General features: G+C 42.0%; 1 protein-coding gene across 1 annotated transcript; it reads right to left on the minus strand.

Moving 5' to 3' along the window:
* Window positions 1–17563: 17563 nt before the first annotated feature.
* On the minus strand, window positions 17564–21656 carry LOC124013147 (mucin-5AC-like). Its single transcript, XM_046327345.1, has 4 exons — window positions 19466–21656; window positions 19279–19343; window positions 18968–19113; window positions 17564–18412 (listed from the first exon to the last, which is right to left on the minus strand). Exons 1-4 carry the CDS (start codon window positions 21509–21511, stop codon window positions 18090–18092), a joined length of 2580 nt encoding a protein of 859 aa, XP_046183301.1. The 5' UTR covers window positions 21512–21656; the 3' UTR covers window positions 17564–18089.
* Window positions 21657–25255: the final 3599 nt, after the last annotated feature.

Genomic DNA, 25255 nt, shown 5'->3' on the forward strand with positions numbered 1-25255 from the left:
ACAACAACCACAGCTGCTGCCACAACTACAGCTGCACCAACAACAACTGCAGCTGCACCTACAACAACTACAGCTACAGGTACATCAACCACAACAGCACTCAAAACAGTCACAGCTGCCCCTAAAACAACCACAGCGGAAGCGACAACAACAACAGCTGCTGCCACAACAACAGCTACTTCCAAATGAAACACTTCTGCAGCAACAACAAACACAGCTGCTGCTACAACAACCTTAGCTGGTTCTTCTACCACAACAGCTGCTCTTACAACATTGAAGTCTTGTCTTAGATTTTTTAAAGACTAGCCCACTCAGAAACACAATAGTGTGGAAACCCATTCTGGTGTGTATTTGGCAATTTGAGTAATTGAAGCCCTGAAAAATACAACTACTTTTGATCCTAACTAACTCTCCAGTCCCTGCTGGTGACAAGTATACCCATGACTCTGATTTTCAAGCAGATTTAAGTCTGGACCTAGACTAGCACCCTCAGAAACACTCAACACCATGTGGAAAACCATTTAGTAATTTAGCAGACACTCTTATTCAGAGTAACTTTTACAGTTAGTGAATTCAGGGACGAGAACCACAACTCACAGTCATAGTAAAGAAACCTTACACCTGCCTCAGTCTTGTGAAGTGTATGGACACAACCCAGTTGTTCATTCTAAATGTCCCATTGCCATACTCGCTGACAACGTTCTTATCCCTTGCTTGCTAGCAAGCCAATTATGGCTAACTTACAGTCACGTTAAAACGTACAGCCAGAATACCATCAAAGTATTTGCATTTGTTTAAATTGCTTTCTATTGACATTGATTTGCAGACATCCATAACAATGAGCTAATGAGGTGCGATTTTGCCTGGCAAAGAAAATGTGCTCACTCGTCAGGACACTGTTGGTCAGAGGAGCTAGTGAACAACACAGCTAACATAATCACTTCAAACTGAAGCTGGACAGATGGCAAACTAGCTGCACTTACCTTTTTCAATTGACATTTCTTTGTATATATATATCCATAAACTGATTTTGACTGGCTGAGAAAAGCTGCCTGTCTGTCCGTCTCATCCCTACTCCTGACATGTTCATTAGAGAGACAGAGAGCAAGGTTTATATAAAACTCCGCTGTTGAAAACTAAATGGTAGCCTAAAAGAAATGTGAGATAATGTCTAGATGTTTTTTATATAGTGGAGATTAAGTTTGTAAATTGCTTGGCTGGACTCAAGAGACAGTTGGATGGAGCAGTCAGATGGAACAGAGTAAATAAGCATTTTAAAGTCATAGATTTAGTTAGCGGTAATTTGTGGAATTCGATTTTAACCAATCAGCATTCAGGACAAGACCCACCCGTTATATAATACAGTATTACACAATGGCCTTGTTGCAATCACAAATTATGATTTGGAATGGAGGCCAGTGTCATACAGGCCAATACTTAGATGTGCCACATCAAGGGTGTGCAGACCTACACAATCAATATATATATTTGTTTTTTTATTTTTTATTAAAGCACATTTCTATCATTTTCATTTTACTTACAAAGTGTGGAGTAGCTTCATTTAATTAATTGATTTTTAGATTTTAATTTAAGGCTGCACAATGTGAAAAGCTTGCAAACGGAGTGAAGACGTTCTTGGCAGTCTATAATGAAAGAATCCTACTATGTCTGATGTCCTTTCTTGCTTTCACTTGGTAACCTTCTTGATTGATTTGGTAGATAAACGTGAAGGAGATTTTGGTCACAAGTTTACTTGGTGACAAGATCATTTAATGTGATATTATTGGATTAGGAAACATTTCTCTAAACTGGAGCAATAACACCGTTTTTTGGAGAGGAATTTCGATGTTTGAGTGTTTATTACTGTTTTGTAGTTTAACACGAAATTCTGTCAAATATCAATATTGATGACAAAATTATGAAACATATTGATTACATTTTTTTTGTATATATTGTTTAATTGTGTTACTATTTTGTTTTGATGGATTTGAAATGTGAAACTGTTATTTTTGAAGTTCAGATGTGTGTATAAAGTTTGCACATAAAAAACAATTGCGTTTAAAATGATGAAATGCACAAATACTATCATGACAATGAAATTAGTTGGATAATGATAGATAACTCTATAAAGTAATGCTATAAAACTAAAGCATTAAAAAATCCTAGCATTCTTACACTAAATTCAGTATCTTGCATGCCAATTTCCACTCACCTGAACTTCTTGAAATAATAAATAAAGTCCACATAAAATTATACTCCCAAAGGGTCACAAAGTTATTGTCAGCCAGGTATACAGGTCCAAAAGTAGAGCATACCCTCACTCTATCACCTCACGATCATTACTGTCAGTATAGCAGGAGAACCCAGGTATGCTGAATAAGAATCTCAGACCATATTTACAGCCTTAATATTGCAATTGCTGATTCACTGTTTGGGTGGCCTCAATGTCAGCCCTTTTGTGTTGTTAGAATGTTCTAAACATTACTCCACCCCGGATAATCCATCTACCCTGCCCCAATGTGCAAATACATCATCAGTGCCATTCGCCTAAATGTTGTTTTTGTTCATTGTCTGATTGCAAAAGAGGTATCGGAATGATTTGCCTTACCAGTTATACCACAAGATAATTGCTTTCTCAGAGACACGTGTGCACATTTATCATGCAGAGGAGTACACAGTGCATTCTTTCATACAATATAATACAATATATATTCAAAAGTATTTCGACACACATTCAAGTTAGTAGATTTGCCTATTTAAGCCACACCCTTGCAATCTCCATAGACAAACATTGGCAGCAGCATGGCCTTACTGAAGAGATCAGTGACTTTCAACATGACAAGTCAGTTCATCAAATGTCTTCCCTGTTATTGAGCTGCCCCGGTCAACTGTATGTGCTGTTATTGTGAAGTGGAAACATCTAGGAGCAACAACAGCTCAGCCGCAAAGTGGTAGGCCACAGAACCTCACAGAACGGGACCGCCGAGTGCTAAAGTGCATACCGTGAAAAAATAATCTATCCTCGATTGCAACACTCACTGCAGAGTTCCAAACTGCCTTTGGAAGCAACATCAGCAAAATAACTGTTCGTCGGGAGCTTTATGAAATGGGTTTCCACGGACGAGCAGCCGCACACAAGCCTAAGATCACCATGTGCAATGCCTGGCATTGACTGGAGTGATATAAAGCATGCCGCCATTGAATTCTGGAGCAGTGGAAACGTGTTTCTCTGGAGTGATGAATCTCACTTTACCATCTGGCAGTCCATCGGACTAATCTTGGTTTGGCAGAGGCCAGGAGAACACTACCTGCCCGAATGCTTAGAGCCAACTGTAAAGTTTGGTGAAGGAGGATAATGGTCTGGGGCTGTTTTCATGGTTTGGTATAAGCCTCTTAGTTCAAGTGAAGGGAAATCTTAATACTACAGCATACAATGAGATTCTAGACGATTGTGTGCTTCCAACTTTGTGGCAACAGTTTGGGGAAGGACCTTTCCTGTTTCAGACAATGTCCCCATGCACAAAGCAAAGTCCATACAGAAATGCTTTGTCGAGATCGGTGTGGAAGAACATGACTGGCCTGCACAGAGCCCTGACCTCAACCCCATCGAAAACATTTGGGATGAATTGGAATGCCAACTGCGAGCCAGTCCTAATTGTACAACACTAATGCTCTTGTGGCTGAAGGGAAGCCAGTCCCCGCAGCAATGTTCCAACATCTAGTAGAAAGCCTTCCCAGAAGAATGGAGGCTGTTATAGCAGCAAAGGGGGGGACCAACTCCAAATTAATGCCCATGATTTTGGAATGAGATGTTCGACGAGCAGGTGTCCACATACTTTTGGTATGTTATGTAAAATATGAGATTTAGCAAATGCTTTTTTCCAAAACAACTTACAATCATGCATACTGTACATACACTTTACCTATTAGTTCTCATAACCCATATGGGTTCTGTAATTTCATGTTCACAACCACCACCAGTTTCCAAGATCCGTCCTTTTAGCATTACCCAGTTGCTTAATTTTCCTTTTAAGTATGACAGACACAGCATAGTGGTTGCTTTAGAAAAGTAGATAACTTGTGAGTTTCAAAAATGAAATGGTGTCACTAGGCCTGGATTTCCTGGGTGTCAGCCCTAAACCTTTTGATGGTACAATAAAAAAGAATACAGTACATTTTAATTGATTAATTTCAGTCTGATGAGTTTCCATAACCACGCATCACTTGCGCTATGCACTATAAAAAAAAAATTTGCTGACCCATTTTTATGACAAAAATGAACAGTACAATATCCTGCACTAGGCAGTAGCAGGCACTGCAAGGAGCCCATGGAGCGATGCTGAGATTTCACAACACACTGGACCGGTCAATGTCCCTTGGCAGCTCCCCCACTCCTACAGCGCCAGTTAGATGTCAATGTCATCACTCAGCAAAACGCCTGTCACTTAGTCAGAGCCTGTAGCATAACACAGAGCAAATATTGATAGTCAGAACTTCTTCCTAAAGAGAGCAGGTTGAGCATTAGCAGGCAGCAGTGAATGAGGTGGAGAGGGCAGAACAGAGCTGTTTCCAGAGAATGTAATGTTAATTTCTCTTCCATAACCTGTGTCCAAATGAGAGAATTTGGCAATACGTCCAACTGGTCTCATAACTGCAGACCATGTTTATGGCATCGTGGGGCGGGCGGTTAGCTAATGTCAACATTGTCAACAGAGTGCCCCACTGTGGTATGGGTTATGGTATGGGCAAGTGAAAGCTACGGATAATGAACACAATTGCATTTCAATGGCAATTTAAATGTGCAGAGATACCGTGACGAAATCATGTCGTGCAATTTGTCCGCCGCCATCATCTCATGGTTCAGCATGATGATGCACAGCCCCATGTCGCAAGGATCTGTACACAATTCCTGGAATGTGAAAATGTCCCAGTTCTTTCATGGCTTGCATACTCACCAGACATGTCACCAATTGAGCACGTCTGGGATGCTCTGGATTTACGTGTACGACAGCGTGTTCCAGTTCCCACCGATATCCAGCATCTTCGTACAACCATTGAAGAGGAGTGGGACATCAATCCACAGGCCACAATCAACAGCCTGATTAACCCTATGCGAAGATGTGCCGTGCTGCACCAGATACTGACTGCTTTTCTGATCCACGGCAATATAATTTTTAAGGTATATGTGACCAGTCATGTGAAACCCATGGATTAAGGCCTAATTCATTTATTTCAATTGACCGATTTCCTTATACGAACTGTAACTCAGAAAAATCGTTGAAATTGTTGCATGTTGTGTTTATATTTTTGTTCAGTGTACATATTTAAGGTAGAACTGACAAACTGACAGCCAGATATTTAAGTTGGAACCGACAAAATGAAATGAAGTTCTTACAACCTATTTCATTCTACAACCTATTTCATGCTTGATTCTAGTGTGTTATTTTCATATAGACTGTGTAACTATTCGTAAAAAATGACCTTATTAAATTTGTGTAATTATATAATTCAGCTTTTATTTTTGTTACTCTTTATTAATTTAGCTACTTACCTTTTCTTTTGTTTTTGCATTGTTGAGAGGTGAACCTGCAAGTAAGTATTTCATTGCACTGTCTACTCCTAATGTGATATTAGACAATTAAACAACCTTGGAATTGAACTTTGAAGGGAAGGGGGAAAGCAAACAGAAAGAGAGTGTAAAAGGTAGTCAACTTTGTGGTTAGATTGTAAGGGAACTGTTGCTTTTTTTTAGGAGTAGACGATCAGTTATTAGTCAGTTCAGCTTTGGTCAGATGTTTTCAAAATAATCACGTTTTTCGATTTCGGTTTTGAAAATAAAATAAATACGCAATATGCATTATGTGGATTGAATGCTGTAACAACACAGAATAAAGCAATTCATATAAGTCCCATCATGGTAGTGTCACGTTCTGACCATTGTTCTGTTATTTTACTCTTTGTTTTAGTATGGTCAGGGCATGAGTTGGGGTGGGCAGTCTATGTTTGTTTTTCTATGTTGGTTTTTGTGTTCGGCCTTGTATGGTTCTCAATCAGAGGCAGGTGTCGTTAGTGTTCTCTGATTGAGAATCATACTTAGTTTCCCTGGGTTTCACTTTTGGTTTGTGGGTGTTTGTTTCCGTGTGAGTGTTTGGGCCACACGGTACTGTTTCGGTTTTGTATATTTCACGTTTATTATTTTGTTCCAGTGTTCAGTTGTGTTTTTGGAATAAATCAATATGGACAGTTACCACGCTGCGTTTTGGTCCGATCCTTACTCCTCCTCAGACGAAGAGGAGAAAATCCGTTACAGAAACACCAACCACAAGAGGACCAAGCAGCGTGGTTTCGGGCAGCAGCAGCGCCGAAAACACAAGACTCCTGGACTTGAGAGAAGATTTTGGACAGCAAGGGACCCTGGGCACAAGCAGGGGAATATCGCCGCTCTAAAGTATAGCTTGAGGCAGCGAAAGCGGAGAGGAGCCGGTATGAGGCTTTATTGGGGGGCACACGGGGAGTGTGGCTAAGTCAGGTAGGAGACCTGAGCCAACTCCCCGTGCTTACCGGCCAGGCTAGAGTGGGCATCGATCCAGGTGCCATGAAGCCGGCTATATGCATCTGGTCTCCAGGGCTGGCAGAGCCTTCCTCCTGCTCAGCGCTGCCAGAGTCTCCCTTCTGTCCTGAGCCGCCAGAGTCTCCCTTCTGTCCTGAGCCGCCAGAGTCTCCCGTCTGTCCTGAGCCGCCAGAGTCTCCCCTCTGTCCTGAGCCGCCGGAGCCATCAGCCAGCCAGGAGCCAGAATCTCCCGTTCATTCGGGACCCATGGCTAGGGTCCCCAGTCGGAGGTCGGCTGTGAGGGTCGCCGCTCGTAAGAGGCCACTGGGGCTGTTGAGGAGGCAGACAAAAACTGTGGTGAAGTGGGGTCCACGTCCCGTGCCAGAGCCGCCACCGCGGACAGACGTCCACCCAGACCCTCCCCCATAGGTTCAGGTTTTGCAGCCGGAGTCCAGTTGTGTATATTACATGTGCTTTATTCATTCATACTTTATTTTTTAAATTCCATATTGTATGCTGTATGACTGCGTATGCTGTATGACAAAATCACTGTTTTACTAGGTCTTCAAAGTAAATAAGACATACTTTTATAACTGCTGAATACCAACTAGCAATCACTTAGATTAGATCATGTATTTTCAGGTGGAGATACCTCACGAAGCAACTGCTGCCCTTCCCTTTCGATGTGCTCTCTTCCGTCTATTCTCTCTCCCTCTCCATGTCTGCCCCACACCAGAGAGGAAGAGGCGAAGCGAGAGGTTTGACTCTCAACAAAGTCTGTCCAAAATAATCCCAATGTGTTTTTATGGGCTTATTTTGGACCTAAGCTTGTTGCCTGCCTTCCCACCCTTCGGACAACGACTTCCATTTTTATGGAGTCATGAGCATCTCGTCACTATACACAGATCTCTGCCCACACTGACAGTACAAGTAGGCAACACAATGGATTATGGTCATTGTAGTTATATACCACGTTTTCTGCGCTGAACGATATTGAATATTAGCCTGTTGGAAACTAAAACTCCCTCCTACATTGCACAGTTTGGGCTTGATCTGATTTCGCTCTAAAGAAACTGCACACTGGGCTCACAGAAAAAAAAATATTAAGTGGAATTAAAAGCTTTTTTTTTGGAATGTGAAATGTCAGAATAATACTAGAGAGAATAATTTATTTCAGCTTTCATTTATTTCATCACATTCCCATTGGGTCAGACGTTTGAATACATTCAATTAGTATTTGGTAGCATTGCCTTTAAATTGTTTAACTTCGGTCAAACATTTCGGGTAGCCTTCCACAAGCTTCTCACAATAAGTTGGGTGAATTTCGGCCCATTCCTCCTGACAGAGCTGGTGTAACTGAGTCAGGTTTGTAGGCCTCCTTGCAGCGCACACGCTTTTTCAGTTCTGCCCACAAATTTTTTTGTAGGAATGTGGCCAGGGCTTTGTGATGGCCACTCCAATATCTTGACTTGGTTCTTTCCTTAAGCCATTTTGACACAACTTTGGAAGTATGCTTGGGGTCATTGTCTATTTGGAAGACCCATTTGCGACCAAGCTTTAACTTCCTGACTGATGTCTTGAAATGTTGCTTCAATATATACATATAATTTTCCATCCTCATGACGCCATCTATTTTGTGTAGTGCACCAGTCCCTCCTGTAGTGAAGCACCCCCACAACATAATGCTGCCACCCCCGTGCTTCACGGTTGGGATGGTGTCTTCAGCTTGCAAGCCTCTGCCTTTTTCCTCCAAACATAACGATCGTCATTATGGCCAAACAGTTCTATTTTTGTTTCATCAGACCAAAAAGTACGATCTTGTCCCCATGTGCAGTTGCAAACCGTAGTCTGTCTTATTTATAGCAGTTTTGGAGCAGTGGCTTCTTCCTTGCTGAGCGGCCATTCAGGTTGTCGATATAGGACTCGTTTTACTGTGAATATAGAACATTTTGGACCTGTTTCCTCCAGCATCTTCACAAGGTCCTTTGCTGTTGTTCTGGGATAGAGTTGTACTTTTTGCACCAAAGTACGTTTATCTCTAGGAGACAGAACGCATCTCCTTCCTGAGCGGTATGACGGCTGTGTGGTCCCATGGTGTTTATACTTGCTTACTGTTATTTGTACAGATGAAAGTGGTACCATCAGGCGTTTGGAAATTGCTCAGTTTCTAGATGGTTATACAGCTTCCAAAATAAAGGAAACTTCATTAAATTAGTGTCACGCCTTGGTCATTGTATTTTGTGTTTTTGTTATATGTTTGGGTAGGCCAGGGTGTGACATGGGTTTATATGTTGTATTCGTATTGGGGTTTGTATTATTTGGGATTGCGGCTGATTAGGGGTGTGTCTAGTTAGGCTTGGCTGCCTGGGGCGATTCTCAATCAGAGTCAGGTGCTTGTCGTTGTCTCTGATTGAGAACCGTATTTAGTCAGCCTGACTTTCGCGTTGTATTTTGTGGGTGTTTGTTCCTGTCTCTGTGTTGTAGTCACCAGATAGGTGGTAATAGGTTTCACGTTCCGTTTGTTGTTTTCGTATTTCAGTTATTTCATGTACCGCAATTCATTCATTAAAGTCATGAATAACCTACACGCTGCATTTCGGTCTGACTCTCTTCATTCAACAGACAAACGACGTTACAATTAGGCATACAAAGTATGTCAATTGTTTTGAGATCTGGTGACTGAGGCGGCGATGGAACATGGTTCACATCGCGTTTATTTTCATTAAACCATACAGTGACCTATTTGATGGTCGGATGACATGACAGAAAGGTATGTATTCTCAAAAATGAGAAGGAAGATATTTGCATTCAAGTCTGATATGATGTGGTATCATAAGGGCGTTTTGGGTGAAGATTCGTGTTAAAATAATTTTAACAGTTAAATGCATGAATTTGGTGCACTTTGAGATGAAGTGGTCCTTCTGTAGCTCAGTTGGTAGAGCATGGCGCTTGTAACGCCAGGGTAGTGGGTTCGATCCCCGGGACCACCCATACGTAGAATGTATGCACACATGGCTGTAAGTCGCTTTGGATAAAAGCGTCTGCTAAATGGCATATATTATGAACATTAAGACCTTAGAACATAGAGAGATTACATAAGTTTCCTGAAATTTGCAACTCCCCCCTGCAACAGCCAACACTGACAGTACTCAATTACAGTAGCTACTGTGGGTCTCTCTACTCTGGAACGCTCTCTACTCTGGAACGCTCTTGACTCTCTACTTTAGAACATACACTGTAGATGTATATTGCCAAAAACCTCCTTACCACTCAACAACTTCAAACAAACTCTGACCTGCCCAATGAGCCAAACTTTTTGAAGGTGATCACTCAAGTCTGGGCTGGTCTCACCCAACCAGATTGTTCATGGAAAAGTAATTTACTTTCAATCAAAACCTAAGATTATTCAGTTTCACTGAAATTATTTCAAATATCTGTGAACTACTGTGTGTTTAATCTGCATTTAAAAAGGTACAATCTCTGATATTATAATCCCGCATTGTAATATGAAAACACATACAATTCTTTGTTAACCAAACCTGAGTAAGGCCTACAGTATGCCTCTCTATTAATTATTATAGTTATTCATATGTTTTGTATTAATGTATTAATGTATTAATGTATTTAGTTAGTTATAATGAACAAAATGATAACCACAATTTCAACGATTTTTATGAGTTACAGTTTATAAAAGGAAACCAGTTAATTGAAATAAATGCATTAGGCCCTAATCTATGGATTTCACATGAGTGGGAATACAGCTATGCATCTGTTGATCACAGATACCTTTAAAAAAGTTAGGGGCTTGGATCAGAGCATCCCAAACAAGCTCAATGAGTGACATGTCTGGTGAGTATGCAGATAATGGAAGAAATGGTACATTTTCAGCTTCCAGAAATTGTGTACATATCCTTACATTACGAGCTGTGCATTATCACGCCGAAACATGAGATGACGGCGACGGATGAATGGCATGACAATGGGCCTCAGGATCTCGTCACGGTATCTAAGTGCATTCAAATTGCCATTGATAAAATGCAATCGTGTTCATTGTCCGTAATTTATGCATGCCCATACCATAACCCCACCGCCACAATGGGGCACTCTATTCAAAACGTTGACATTAGCAAACCGGTCACTCACACAAATCCAACGTCTGTGGTTGTGAGGCTGGTTGAAAGTAATGACAAATTCTCTACAACAATGTTGGAGGCGGCTTATGGTAGATAAATTAAAATGAAACGATCTGGCAACAGCTCTTGTGGACATTCCTGCAGTCAGCATGCCAACTGCATACTCCCTTAATACTTGAGACATTGTGTTGTGTGACAAAACTGAATATTTTATAGTGGCATTTTATTGTCCCCAGCACAAGGTGTACCTGTGTAATAATCATGCTACTAAATCATCTTATTGATATGTCACACCTATCATGTGCATAGATTATCTTGGCAAAAGAGAAATGCTCACTAACAGGGATGTAAACACATTGGTGCACACAATTTGAGAGAAGTACTTTTATTTCAGCTCATGAAACATAGGACCTACACTTTAAATGTTACATTTATATTTTTGTTCAGTGTAGTTATTTATTGGTATTCAATCTGTGGAACTGTTGATTTCATTCTGAAAGTGAGGGTCAGTTATAGGACCTAATCATTTCATGATGCTTAAAGCACACTACCGTTTTAATCCAACCTACCATATTGACTTCACACTAAATCCATAACCTTTAATCCTTGTATTATGATGGTCCTTACGCTGTTTGTCTGGTGTGACCGTCTATAAGTAACTCAAGGGAGTGCTCAGGAATTTATACATTGTTTTCCGGAACACCTCTTGGGACTAAATGATGCAGATTGTGAATCTTCCTTCCTCTGATGAATAGAAACTGGAATAGCCCGTTTTGTAGCATGCCTCAGATGGTAATACCAATTAAATATATTCAAATCTCAGTAACCAAATCACAGGTGATATTGATTCTTTGGAAACACTTTGTAATTTTTGTGATAAGCCATTATACTTATACAGTTGAAGTCGGAAGTTTACATACACTTAGGTTGGAGTGATAAAATGTCATTTTTCAACCACTCCACAAATGTATTTTTAACAAACTATTGTTTTGGCAAGTTGGTTAGGCCATCTACTTTGTGCATGACAAGTCATTTTTCCAACAATTATTTACAGACAGATTATTTCACTTATAATTCACTGTATCACAATTCCAGTGGGTCAGACGTTTACATACACTAAGATGACTGTGACTTTAAACAGCTTGTAAAATTCCAGAAAATTATGTCATGGCTTCTGATAGGCTAATTGACACCATTTCAGTCAATTGAGATGTACTTGTGGATGCATTTCAAGGCCTACCTTCAAACGCAGTGCTTCTTTGCTTGAAATCATGGGAAAATTAAAAGAAATCAGCCAAGACATTAGAAAAGAAAGTGTAGACCTCCACAAGCCTGGTTCGTCGTTGGGTGCAATTTGAAAAGCCTGAATGTACCATGTTCATCTGCACATACAATAGTGTTGGTGTTCTTCGGCTTGCAAGCCTCCCCCTTTTTCCTCCAAAAATAACGATGGTCATTATGACCAAACAGTTCTATTTTTGTTTCCTCAGACCAGAGGACATTTCGCCAAAAACTACAATCTTTGTCCCCATTTTCAGTTGCATACCGTAGTCTGGCTTTTTTTATGGCGGTTTTGGAGCAGTGGCTTCTTCCTTGCTGAGAGGCCATTCAGGTTATGTTGATATAGGACTCATTTTACTGTGGATATAGATACTTTTATACCTGTTTGCTCAACATCTTCACAGGTCCTTTGCTGTTGTTCTGAGATTAATTTGCACTTTTCGCACCAAAGTACGTTCATCTCTTGCTGTCCGAACGCATCTCCTTCCTAAGCGGTATGAGAGCTGCGTGGTCCAATGGTGTTTATACTTGCATATTATTATTTGTACAGATGATCATGGTACCTTCAGGCGTTCAGCAATTGTTCCAAGGATGAACCAGACTTGTGGAGGTCCACAATTTTTTTCTGAGGTCTTGGCTGATTTCTTTTGATTTTCCCATGATGTCCAGCATAGAGGCACTGCTTTTGTAGGTAGGCAATGAAATACATCCACAGGTACACCTCCAATTGACTCAAATGATGTCAATTATACTATCAGAAGCTTCTAAAGCCATGACATATTTATATTTATTTTACAAGTTGTTTAAAGTCACAGTCAACTTTGTGTATGTAAACTACTGACCCACTGGATTTGTGATACAGTGATTTTTAAGTGAAATAATCCGTCTGTAAACAATTGTTGGAACAATTACTTTTGTCGTGCACAAAGTAGATCTCCTAACCGATTTTTAACAATACAACCTAATTTTATGTTAACTTCCGACTTCAACTGTAGATGTGGCTGGGTTGGTTATAGCATTTCTTTCACATGACCCATACATTTATTAAATTGTGTCTGAGTAAGCATCATCTAATAATTAAAAATATTTACAAAATATTTTGATCTTGACACTTTAGAGTTTTTATATTGCTACTAAACCATTTCACACCTCCTGTATTATTTGCATGTGACAAATAAAATACACATTTATTTGATATAGTCTGTGTTTACCAGAGACGATAATGTGACGAACAACATTACCTGCAACAAAGTCAGATTAAGATATAGGCCACAGACAAGATATAGTGTATTTATACCTGGAGTTGTTCCTTATTGGCTACTACTTTCACCACTTTTAGTCTTCAAATCTTTGGTTGTTTACAACACTACCTTACTCGCTCTGTTTAACAACCTCACATGTGAATCCTTAAAGAGATGGGAGGGGCTAAAGCCTGAGAGGGTGTGAACAATTTATATATTTATTTTACTAGGCAAGTCAGTTAAGAACAAATTCTTATTTTCAATGACGGCCTAGGAAAAGTGGGTTAACTGCATGTTCAGGGGCAGAACAACAGATTTGTACCTTGTCAGCTCGGGGATTTGAACTTGCAACCTTCCGGCTATTAGTGCAACGCTCTAACCACTAGGCTACCCTGCAGCCCGATGCTGAATAGGTGTAGAAGAGGAGCTATGTATGTGTACCAAAACATTCATGGGCAATTTAAAAGTGGGGATACAAGTTTATCAACCTTCAAAGAGGAATGTCTTTCCCATTGTTCCTCAACTGCAGTTTATGATATAACATTTACGATCTCTGTCTCTACTTTTATATAACAACAATGCATTCGGAAAGTATTCAAACCCATTGACCTTTTCCAGGTGTGTTACCTAACAGCCTTATTCTACAATGGATTACATCGTTTTCCCCCTCATCAATCTACACACAATAACCCACAATGACAAAGAAAAAACTGGTTTTTCAATTTTTTTGTGAATTTATGAAAATAATAAAAATAATGAAATATTACATTTAAGTAAGTATTCAGTCCATTTACTCAGTACTTTGTTGAAGCACCTTTGGCAATGATTATTGCCTCGAGTCTTCTTGGATATGACGCTACAAGCTTGACACACCTGTTTTTGGGGAGTTTCTCCCATTCTTCTCTGCAGATCCTCTCAAGCTCTGTGAGGTTGGATGGGGACTGTCGCTGCACAGCTATTTTCAGATCTCTCCAGAGATGTTCGATAGGGTTCAAGTCCAGGCTCTGTCAAGGCCACTCAAACTAGGCCACTCAGAGACTTGTCTATAAGCCACTCCTGCGTTGTCTTGGCTTTGTGCTTAGGGTTGTTGTCCTATTGGAAAGGGAATAAGGGCGCTCTGGAGCAGGTTTTCATCAATGAACTCTCTGTACTTGACTATTTTCATCTTTCCTCTCACTCCTAACTAGTCTCCCAGTCCCAGACGCTGATAAACAGTCCCACAGCATAATGCTGCCACTGCCATGCTTCACCGTAGGGATGCGTGACATTCAGTTCAAAGAGTTAAATCCTGGTTTCATCAGACCAGAGAATCTTGTTTCTCATGGTCTGAGAGTTCCTTAGGTGCCTTTTGGCAAACTCCAAGCGGGCTGTCATGTGCTTTTTAGTGAAGAGTGGCGTCCACTCTACCATAAAGACCTGATTGGTGGAGTGCTGCAGAGATGGTTGTCAAACTTGGAATGTTCTCCCATCTCCACAGAGGAACTCTGGAGCTTTGTCAGACTGACCATTGGGTTCTTGGTCACCTCCCTGACCAAGGCCCTTCTCCCTGGATTGCTCAGTTTGGCCGGATGGCCAGCTCTAGGAAAAGTGTTGGTAGTTCCAAACGTCTTCCATTTAAGAATGATGGAGGCCACTGTGTTCTTGGGTTACTTCAGTGCTGCAGACATTTTTTGATACCCTTCCTCACATCTGTGCCTCAACACAATCATGTCTAGGGGCTCTACAGACAATTCCTTCCACCTCATGGCTTGGTTTTTGCTCTGACATGCACAGTCAACTGTGGTACCATATACTGACAGGTGTGTAAATGTAAATGTAATGTGTGTGCCTTTCCAAAACAAGTCCAATCAATTTAATTTACCAGAAGTGTACTCCAATCAAGTGATATAAACATCAATAGAAACAGGATGATCAATAGAAACAGGATGCACCTGAGCTAAATTTCGAGTCTCATAGCAAAGGGTCTGAAGCCATAGGTAAATAAGGATTTTCAGTTTTTTCGGTTTATACATTTTAAAAAGTTTCTAAAAACTTTTTTTCGCTTTGTCATTTTGAGGTATTGTGTGTAGATTGACGAGAAAAACATTTAATTGAATCAAATTTAGAATAATGCTGTGATGTAACAAAATGTGGAAAAACTCTAGGCATCTGAATACTTTCTGAATGCACTGTATATGGAGAATGTTTAGTGCCAAAAATAAGAGGTTAATTACAAATGTTTACTGTTTCTTATTCTTCCAGATATACGAAAGACACTTCCTTTAGATCATTTTTGGGCCTATCTGTCGTTCCTTGTAGTAAATCTGTTATTCAACGTGTTTGTTATGGGCTAATAGCAGTAAAGAACAAGAAGGCCCGCACACTGTCAAAGCTCCCAATTCACCACTTTATTGACAACGTTTTGACCTGAAACGGAACTTCATCAGGTCAAACAAACAAACTGAGTGCTCACATCCCCAAAAATGACACTTTTCATCTAACATGACCATTACACAAATGACGCATGGTGAGTGAAAAAACTATGTGTATCTCTAATAATTTGATGTTCAATGAGATTGGCACATGTGGTAGTTCCATAAAATTATACACATTTACAAAATGACCAATACTAATAGGAGTAAGGCCCCAAATAATTTTTCATAAAAAAATGTATATATTTTTTGGTTATATGCCAAGGGGCCTTAAAATTCAAATGATCCTTGGTATGACCTTTTTAAAACAAGCCTGACCTCAGTCTAATGTGCTTTTGAATGACATCGGCAGAATGGTTGAGGCTAGAAACAAAACATGCATGGGATCGTTCAGCAGAATCTCCCGATGAACGCAAGCCTAAATCTGAACATGTGAAAGGAACTCTTCACAGTGAAAACTTGGCCCCACAGACAACAAGGCGTTCCTCCATAGAAAAGCATTACATACAGCCCTCAAAAAATCATATCACCCCTGTTTACTGCGATCCCCCGTTGACTAGCTATCCATCCTTTCACACATCCAATCGTGACCTTATAGAGATGCCCTGTTTTGAAGTTCAGCTTCCTGTTTATGGGGTGTAACTGTTTTCTTCTGGTGAAAGAGAGGCGGACCAAAATGCAGCATGGTGGTTATTCATGTTTTTAATAAAGAAGACTATACTTGAACAGACTAAACAAAACAAGAAAAGTGAGAACCTAAACAGTCCTATCTGGTGCAAACACAGAGACAGGAACAATCACCCACAAAACCCAACACAAAACAGGCTACCTAAATATGGTTCCCAATCAGAGACAATGACTAACACCTGCCTCTGATTGAGAACCATATCAGGCCAAACATAGAAATAGACAAACCAGACACACAACATAGAATGCCCACCCAGCTCACGTCCTGACAAACACTAAAACAAGGAACGATGGACAGAACGTGACATGTGGCAAAACAAGCAAGTTTAGTGTAGGGAATCATTGGGCCATCTAAACTGCTGTTAAATATATATTTTCCAAAACCAAACATATTGTATTTACATCTGTTTGAAGCTGCTGTAAAAGAAGCAAAAACTAAACTTAAGAACAAGAAGCATAGAAATAGCACGCATAGAACAGATCTACCGCTTCTAAGACTTGCTTTCAATGAGAATGACAGAGCTATTTTTTGTTTGGGTTGCTCAAAAAAATACATATTGCAGCTTTAATAGGGGGTAATAGGGGCAGCTTCGAATGGTGAAAAATATGTATTTTGTGGGTGCATCTGGTTGTTTTAGGAGCAGCTGTGGTTTTTGTAGGGACTGATGTGGCTGTCTGATCTGCGGCTGTGGTTGTTGTTTGTGCAGATGTGGTTGTATCAGTATCAGATCTGGTTGTTGTTGTTGTTGTTGTTGTCAGGATTGCTGTTGCTGTTGTAGACACTGCTGTTATCATGGTTATTTTAGGGGGAACTGTATTTGTTGTGGGAGCAGCTGCTGTTGAAGCCACAGCTGTAGTTGTCGTAGCAACAGCTGTGATTATTGTGGGAAGAGCTGTCATTGTTATAGGGGAAGCTGTTGAGGTATTGGGAGATGCTGTAGTTGTTGTGTGAGAAAATGTGGTTGTTGTGGTTGTATCTGTGGTTGTTTTGGTAACAGTTGTGGTTGTTGTCAGGCTGTCTATGGTTGTTGTACAGGAAACTGTTGTGGATGTTGTAGATGCTGTAATTGTTGTCGGAGAAGATGTGGTTGTTGTGGCTGTACAGTGCCTTGCAAAAGTATTCATCCCCTTTGGCTTTTGACCTATTTAGTTGCATTACAACCTGTAATTTCTGTTTGGAATTCCTGTAATGGACACACACAAAATAGTCCAAATTGGTGAAGTGAAATGAAAAAAAATGACTTCTTTCAAAAAATGTGTATGGCATTATTTATTCAAGGGTTTTCAAAGTAATTTCCAAATATTTCAATGTACGCCAATAGTTGGGTTACAGTAAGGAGGAAAATATATATATTACTGAATAAGTTTTTGATGATCATTTTCTAATATAATGAGTTAATATCATATGATACTAATTTATTAATATTATATTACATTATTCATAAGCTATTGCGATACACTAAAACAAATATAAATATTAAATATCAAAACACAACACATTTACTTTCATTCACACAATAATCCAGTTTCTGGCATTAGCAGAATTAGCTTCATCACGTTACCAGCATTATTTAGTGATTTATTTTCTATTGAGGTCAATTGTGTACAAAACAAAATAGACTTAACAGTTTTAAACATAATCATAATGATAAGCAATTACTTTAACTAAGCTAGTGTTAGCTTAGTTTCTTAACATCTCTCAATCGTAATAGCTGAAGTTAGATATGCCTTTATTGTGGAATATCTTATACTCAATGGTTTTAATTGAGTCCTAGAGTTATTCTGTTCAGAAGAAATAGATCAGCATTAAAGCAAGTAGTAAAGTGACCATTTCTTGAGGTCTGTTTCTTCCCATAGCGCTGCTGCCTGTATTTGAACCCTCTGTAGGTTTCGTGGCTGCTGCTGGCGTGGTGGTTGCAGTAGTCGTAGCAGTAGTCGTAGCAGTGGTTGTAGCAGTGGTCGTAGCAGTGGTCGTAGCAGTGGTCGTAGCAGTGGTCGTAGCAGTGGTCGTAGCAGTGGCCGTAGCAGTGGCCGTAGCAGTAGTCTTGGCATTAGTCGTGGTACTAGTCATAGGAGTAGTCGTAGCATTAGTCGGGGAGTTCCGGATTTCTGTAAGAAAAAAAAATCAGATTTGGACCATTTAAAAGCCTCTGCAAGGCCTTCCCCAAAGTCTATCTTCTTGCAAAAATATAAAAGATGTAAAACTTCACATTTTATATCTCTGTCCCATGGCAAAATCTGTAGATTTGCAGCAAACTTGCTTTATGGCAAATGTGGGATGTGGTTATGAAGACCCACCAGCCACTGCAACCTCTCACATTTTTTGTGGCCCCCAACTCAATCAAAGTTGCCCATCCCTGATTCAAATAATCAGTGATGAAAACCAGAGAACCAGAATCATTTTTGCTCACATCTTTGGGTAAAGATAGTCTTATAAGAGACTACCATGATTGAAATGGTTTTGAAATAAAAGATAGACCTTTAAATGAGATAAAGTATTCAAGTATGATGTAATTTGGTCACAACTGATGAAACCAGAGCTGGTAAATAAGCTTTAAGCATAAAAAGCAACAAAAACATGGTGACACGGACGGGAATATTGCTTCAAAAAATCATCTGTACTGTATGAATTTCCCTAAATATTGTGTTAAGATTCATCCTTACCAGCTTTGATACTGCCAGGAATAACATCTAAGAAAACTGTGGACGTGTTGATGGATGTCTTGAGGGATTCCACTGCATCTGTAAGGTTAGGGACCACAGACTGGCGTGTGAAGATCAAGTTGGTTGTCACACCCACAGATCCAGGCCTAAAAAAAATCAAAGAAGTAGAATGTATGTGAAATGGGAGAAAAGTTATTATTATTGGTTGTAGTAGTGTTAGTACTATTAAATAATGGTAAACGGAAATAACACACTTGTTCTAGCAGCAAGTAAGTTGCAGAAATATGGACCAAAATGAAAATTGAACATACCAGAAACTGATGATGATGCATCTGAGGAAGATTACAGGATATATATTGTTGTATCCTCGAGTCAACTGTGAAAATATATGAGGGCATAATGAGTATTTTAAGGACAAAACAATGTGTACTAGATACTAATAACTCTCAAGCAAGATATGTTTGTAAATGTTTATTTCTATTAATGATAAACTTTTACCTCAGTTGTGACATTTAAAGCCAAAGTAATGTAATCCAAGGAATTTGAATCTTTGTAGGCTTCCATAAACATACGGTCCATCCGGAACTTTAGAATAAGTACACCTTCATTTGACGTTGGAGGGTTTGTGGATGCGGTGGTTGGGGAAACAGTTGTTGTTGTTTTAGCAGCTGTAGTTGACGTTGGTGCAGCTGTAGCTGTGGTAGTTACAGCAGCTGTGGTTGTTGTGGCTGAAACTATGGTTGTTGTGTGGTGGGTGTTGCTGGTCTTTACAGCAACTGTGGTGATCGATGGTGAAGCTGTTTGTGTAGTGGGAGCTGCTGTGGATGATGTTGGCACTGCTGTGGTTGTTGTGTGAGCAGTTGTAGTTGTTGTAGGGGTGGATGTTGTTGTCATAGCAGCAGCTGGGGATGTTGTTAGTGCAAATGTTGTGGTTGTGGATGCAGCTGTGGTAGCTGTGGATACAGCTGTGGTGGTCGTTGGAGCACCTGTGGTTGTTGTGAGGTTAGCTGTAATTGTGGTAGGGCCGGTAGTGATGCTTGTTACAGAAGCTTTTGTTGTTGCATTTGTTGTTATGGCAGCTGTTGTTGTAGTGGGAGCCACTGTGATTGTTGTGGGAGCTCCTGTTGTTGTGGGAGCCACTGTTCTTTTAACAGGAGCTGTCGTTGTCGTTGGTGTAAATGTGGTTGTTGTTTGATCAACTGTGTTTGTTATGGGAGTAGCTGTGTTTGTTGTGAGGACGGCTGTGGTTGTTGAAGCCTCCGATTTTGCTGTTGTAGCATCAGCTGCATTTGTTGTGGGGGAAGCTGTGGTTATTGTGAAAGCAGCTGTGGTTGTTCTGGGAGTAGCTGTTGTTGCTGTAGGTGCAGCTGTGGTTGTCGAAGGTGAAGCTGAGGTCATTGTGGAAGTGGCTGTTGTCGCTGTAGGTGGAGCTGTGGTTGCCGTTGGTGCAGCCGTAGCTACTGTGACAGCAGCAGGGGTTGTTGTTTGATCAGCTGTGGTTGTTGTGTGAGTAGCTGTGGTTGTTGTGGCAGAAACTGTGGTCATTGTGAGGGCGGCAGTGGTGGCAGTAGCAGCAGCTGTAGTTGTTGAAGATGATGCTGTGGCTGTTGTTTGAGCAGCTGTGGTCATTGTAGCTGGAGCTGTGGTTGTAGTTTGTGAAGATGTGGTTGTTGTGAGAGCAGCTGTGGTTGTTGAAGCTGATGTTGTTGTAGGAGTCACTGTAGTTGTAACAAGAGCTGATGTGGTTGTGATTGTTGCAGATGGAGTTGTGGTTGTTGTTGGTTCAGCTGTGGTTGTTTTGGGAGCAGCTGGGGTTGATGTAGGAGCTGCTGTTGTTGTTTGAGCCATTGTTGTTGTAACGGGACCTGTTGTTTCCGTTGGTGCAGCTGTTGTTGTTGTTGGAGAAGCTGTTGTTGCTGTAGGTGAAGCTGTGTTTGTCGACGGTGAAGCTGAGGTCAATGTGGAAGTGGCTGTTGTCGCTGTAGGTAGTGCAATGGTTGTCGTTGGTGAAGCTGTGGTTGTTGTGGGAGCAGCTGGAGATGATGATGGAGCTGCTGTTGTTGTTGGAGCAATTGTTGTTTTGACAGGAACTGTTGTTGCCGTTGGTGCAACTGTGGCTGTTGTTGATGAAGCTGTTGTTTCTGTAGGTGAATCTGTCGTTGTCGTTGATGAAGCTGTGGTTGTTGTGGGAGCAGCAGGGGTTGTTGTTGGAGAAGCTGTTGTTGCTGTAGGTGATTCTGTGGTTGCCGTTGGTGTAGCTGTGGTTGTTGTGGGAGCAGCAGGGGTAGTTGTTGGAGCTGCTGTGGTTGTTGGAGCCATTGTTGTTGTAACATTAACTATTGGTGGCGTTGGAGTAGCTGTGGTTGTTGTGGGGAAAGCTGTTGTTGCTGTAGGGGCAGCAGTGGTTGTTGAATGTGACGCTGAGGTCGATTTGGAAGCATCTGTGGTTGCTGTAGGTGGAGCTATCGTTATTGTTGCTGCAGCTGTGGTTGTTGTGGGAGCAGCTGGGGTTGTTGTTGAAGCTGCTGTTGTTGAAGGAGCCATTGTAGTTGTAACAGGAACTGCTGTTGCTGTTGGTGCAGCTGTGGTTGTAGTGGGAGAAGCTGTTGTTGCTGTAGGTGAATCTGTGGTTGTCGTAGGTGCAGCTGTGGTTGTTGTAGTAGCAGCTGGTGTTGTTGGGGCTTCTGTTGTTGTTGGAGCTGCTGTTGTTGTTGAAGCCATTGTTGTTGTTACAGGAATTGTTGTTGCATCTGTAGTTGTTGTGAGAGAAGCTGTTGTTGCAGTAGGTGCAGCTGTGGTTGTTGTGGGAGACGCTGTGGTTGTTGTGGAAGAAGCTGTGGTTGTTGTTGGAGCAGCTGTTGTTGTTGAGGCCATCACTTCGGTTGTTGCTGCTGCAGCTGTGGTTGTTGTAGCTGCAACTGTGGTTGTTGTGGGAGATTCTGTGGTTGTTGTGGGAGAAGCTGTTGTTGTAGTTTGTGCAGCTGTGGTTGATGTTGGAGCAGCTGTGGTTGTTGAGGCCAGCACTTCGGTTGTTGTTTCTGCAGCTGTGGTGGTTGAAGCTGCGACTGTGGTTGTTGTGGCAGATTCTGTGGTTGTTGTGGGAGAAGCTGTGGTTGTTGTGGGAGAAGCTGTTGTTGTAGTTTGTGCAGCTGTGGTTGATGTTGGAGCAGCTGTGGTTGTTGAGGCCAGCACTTCGGTTGTTGTTTCTGCAGCTGTGGTGGTTGAAGCTGCGACTGTGGTTGTTGTGGCAGATTCTGTGGTTGTTGTGGGAGAAGCTGTGGTTGTTGTGGGAGAAGCTGTTTTTGTAGTTTGTGCAGCTGTGGTTGTTGTTGGAGCAGCTGTGGTTGTTGAGGCCACCACTTTGGTTGTTGTTGCTGCAGCTGTGGTGGTTGAAGCTGCGACTGTGGTTGTTGTGGGAGATTCTGTGGTTGTTGTGGGAGAAGCTGTGGTTGTTGTGTGAGAAGTTGTGAATGTTGTGGGAGAAGCTGTGGTTGTTGTGGGAGAAGCTTTGGTTGTCGTTTGTGCAGCTGTGGTTGTTGTTGGAGCAGATGTGGTTGTTGAGGCCAGCACTTCGGTTGTTGTTGCTGCAGCTCTTGTTGTTGTTGTAGCTGCAACTGTGGTTGTTGTGGGATAAGCTGTGGTTGTTGTGGTAGGAGCTGTGGTTGTTGTGGGGGAAGCTGTGGTTGTTGTGGGAGAAGATGTGGTTGTTGTGGGAGAAGCTGTGGTTGTTGAGGGAGAAGCTGTTTTTGTAGTTTGTGTAGCTGTGGTTGTTGTGGGAGAAGTTGTGGTTGTTGTAGCTGCAACTGTGGTTGTTGTGGCAGATTCTGTGGTTGTTGTGGCAGATTCTGTGGTTGTTGTGGGAGAAGCTGTGGTTGTTGTGGGAGATGCTGTTGTTGTAGTTTGTGCAGCTGTGGTTGTTGTTGGAGCAGCTGTGGTTGTTGAGGCCAGCACTTCGGTTGTTGTTGCTGCAGCTGTGGTGGTTGTAGCTGCAACTGTGGTTGTTGTGGAAGATTCTGTGGTTGTTGTGATAGAAGCTGTGGTTGTTGTGTGAGAAGTTGTGAATGTTGTGGGAGAAGCTGTGGTTGTTGTGGGAGAAGCTGTGGTTGTTGTGGGAGAAGCTGTGGTTGTCGTTTGAGCAGCTGTGGTTGTTGTTGGAGCAGCTGTGGTTGTTGAGGCCAGCACTTCGGTTGTCGTTGCTGCAGCTGTGGTTGTTTTAGCTGCAACTGTGGTTGTTGTGGGAGAAGCTGTGGTTGTTGTGATAGAAGCTGTGGTTGTTGTGTGAGAAGATGTAAATGTTGTGGGAGAATCGGTGGTTGTTGTGGGAGAAGCTGTGGTTGTTGTGGGAGAAGCTGTGGTTGTTGTGGGAGAAGCTTTGGTTGTCGTTTGTGCAGCTATGGTTGTTGTGGGAGAAGCTGTGGTTGTTGTGGGAGAAGCTGTGGTTGTTGAGGCCAGCACTTCGGTTGTTGTTGCTGCAGCTGTGGTTGTTGTGGGAGAAGCTGTGCTTGTTGTGGTAGGAGCTGTGGTTGTTGTGGGAGAAGCTGTTGTTGTAGTTTTTGCAGCTGTGGTTGTTGTGGGAGAAGCTGTGCTTGTTGTGGGAGAAGCTGTGGTTGTTGTGGGAGAAGCTGTGGTTGTTGTGGGAGAAGCTGTGGTTGTTGAGGCCAGCACTTCGGTTGTTGTTGCTGCAGCTGTGGTGGTTGAAGCTGCGACTGTGGTTGTTGTGGGAGATTCTGTGGTTGTTGTGGGAGAAGCTGTGTTTGTCGTTTGTGCAGCTGTGGTTGTTGTGGGAGAAGTTGTGGTTGTTGTAGCTGCAACTGTGGTTGTTGTGGCAGATTCTGTGGTTGTTGTGGGAGAAGCTGTGGTTGTTGTGAGAGAAGCTGTTGTTGTAGTTTGTGCAGCTGTGGTTGTTGTTGGAGCAGCTGTGGTGGTTGAAGCTGCGACTGTGGTTGTTGTGGGAGATTCTGTGGTTGTTGTGGCAGAAGCTGTGTTTGTCGTTTGTGCAGCTGTGGTTGTTGTGGGAGAAGATGTGGTTGTTGTAGCTGCAACTGTGGTTGTTGTGGCAGATTCTGTGGTTGTTGTGGGAGAAGCTGTGGTTGTTGTGGGAGATGCTGTTATTGTAGTTTGTGCAGCTGTGGTTGTTGTTGCTGCAGCTGTGGTGGTTGTAGCTGCAACTTTGGTTGTTGTGGGAGAAGCTGTGGTTGTTGTGGGAGAAGCTGTTGTTGTAGTTTGTGCAGCTGTGGTTGATGTTGGAGCAGCTGTGGTTGTTGAGGCCAGCACTTCGGTTGTTGTTTCTGCAGCTGTGGTGGTTGAAGCTGCGACTGTGGTTGTTGTGGGAGATTCTGTAGTTGTTGTGGGAGAAGCTGTGGTTGTTGTGTGAGAAGTTGTGAATGTTGTGGGAGAAGCTGTGGTTGTTGTTGGAGCAGCTGTGGTTGTTGAGGCCAGCACTTCGGTTGTTGTTGTTGCAGCTGTGGTGGTTGTAGCTGCAACTGTGGTTGTTGTGGCAGATTCTGTGGTTGTTGTGGGAGAAGCTGTGGTTGTTGTGGGAGAAGCTGTTTTTGTAGTTTGTGCAGCTGTGGTTGTTGTTGGAGCAGCTGTGGTTGTTGAGGCCACCACTTTGGTTGTTGTTGCTGCAGCTGTGGTGGTTGAAGCTGCGACTGTGGTTGTTGTGGGAGATTCTGTGGTTGTTGTGGGAGAAGCTGTGGTTGTTGTGTGAGAAGTTGTGAATGTTGTGGGAGAAGCTGTGGTTGTTGTGGGAGAAGCTTTGGTTGTCGTTTGTGCAGCTGTGGTTGTTGTTGGAGCAGATGTGGTTGTTGAGGCCAGCACTTCGGTTGTTGTTGCTGCAGCTCTTGTTGTTGTTGTAGCTGCAACTGTGGTTGTTGTGGGATAAGCTGTGGTTGTTGTGGTAGGAGCTGTGGTTGTTGTGGGGGAAGCTGTGGTTGTTGTGGGAGAAGATGTGGTTGTTGTGGGAGAAGCTGTGGTTGTTGAGGGAGAAGCTGTTTTTGTAGTTTGTGTAGCTGTGGTTGTTGTGGGAGAAGTTGTGGTTGTTGTAGCTGCAACTGTGGTTGTTGTGGCAGATTCTGTGGTTGTTGTGGCAGATTCTGTGGTTGTTGTGGGAGAAGCTGTGGTTGTTGTGGGAGATGCTGTTGTTGTAGTTTGTGCAGCTGTGGTTGTTGTTGGAGCAGCTGTGGTTGTTGAGGCCAGCACTTCGGTTGTTGTTGCTGCAGCTGTGGTGGTTGTAGCTGCAACTGTGGTTGTTGTGGAAGATTCTGTGGTTGTTGTGATAGAAGCTGT

This window comes from Oncorhynchus gorbuscha, linkage group LG24, assembly GCF_021184085.1.
Source record: "Oncorhynchus gorbuscha isolate QuinsamMale2020 ecotype Even-year linkage group LG24, OgorEven_v1.0, whole genome shotgun sequence".
Classification (NCBI taxonomy): Eukaryota; Metazoa; Chordata; class Actinopteri; order Salmoniformes; family Salmonidae; genus Oncorhynchus; species Oncorhynchus gorbuscha.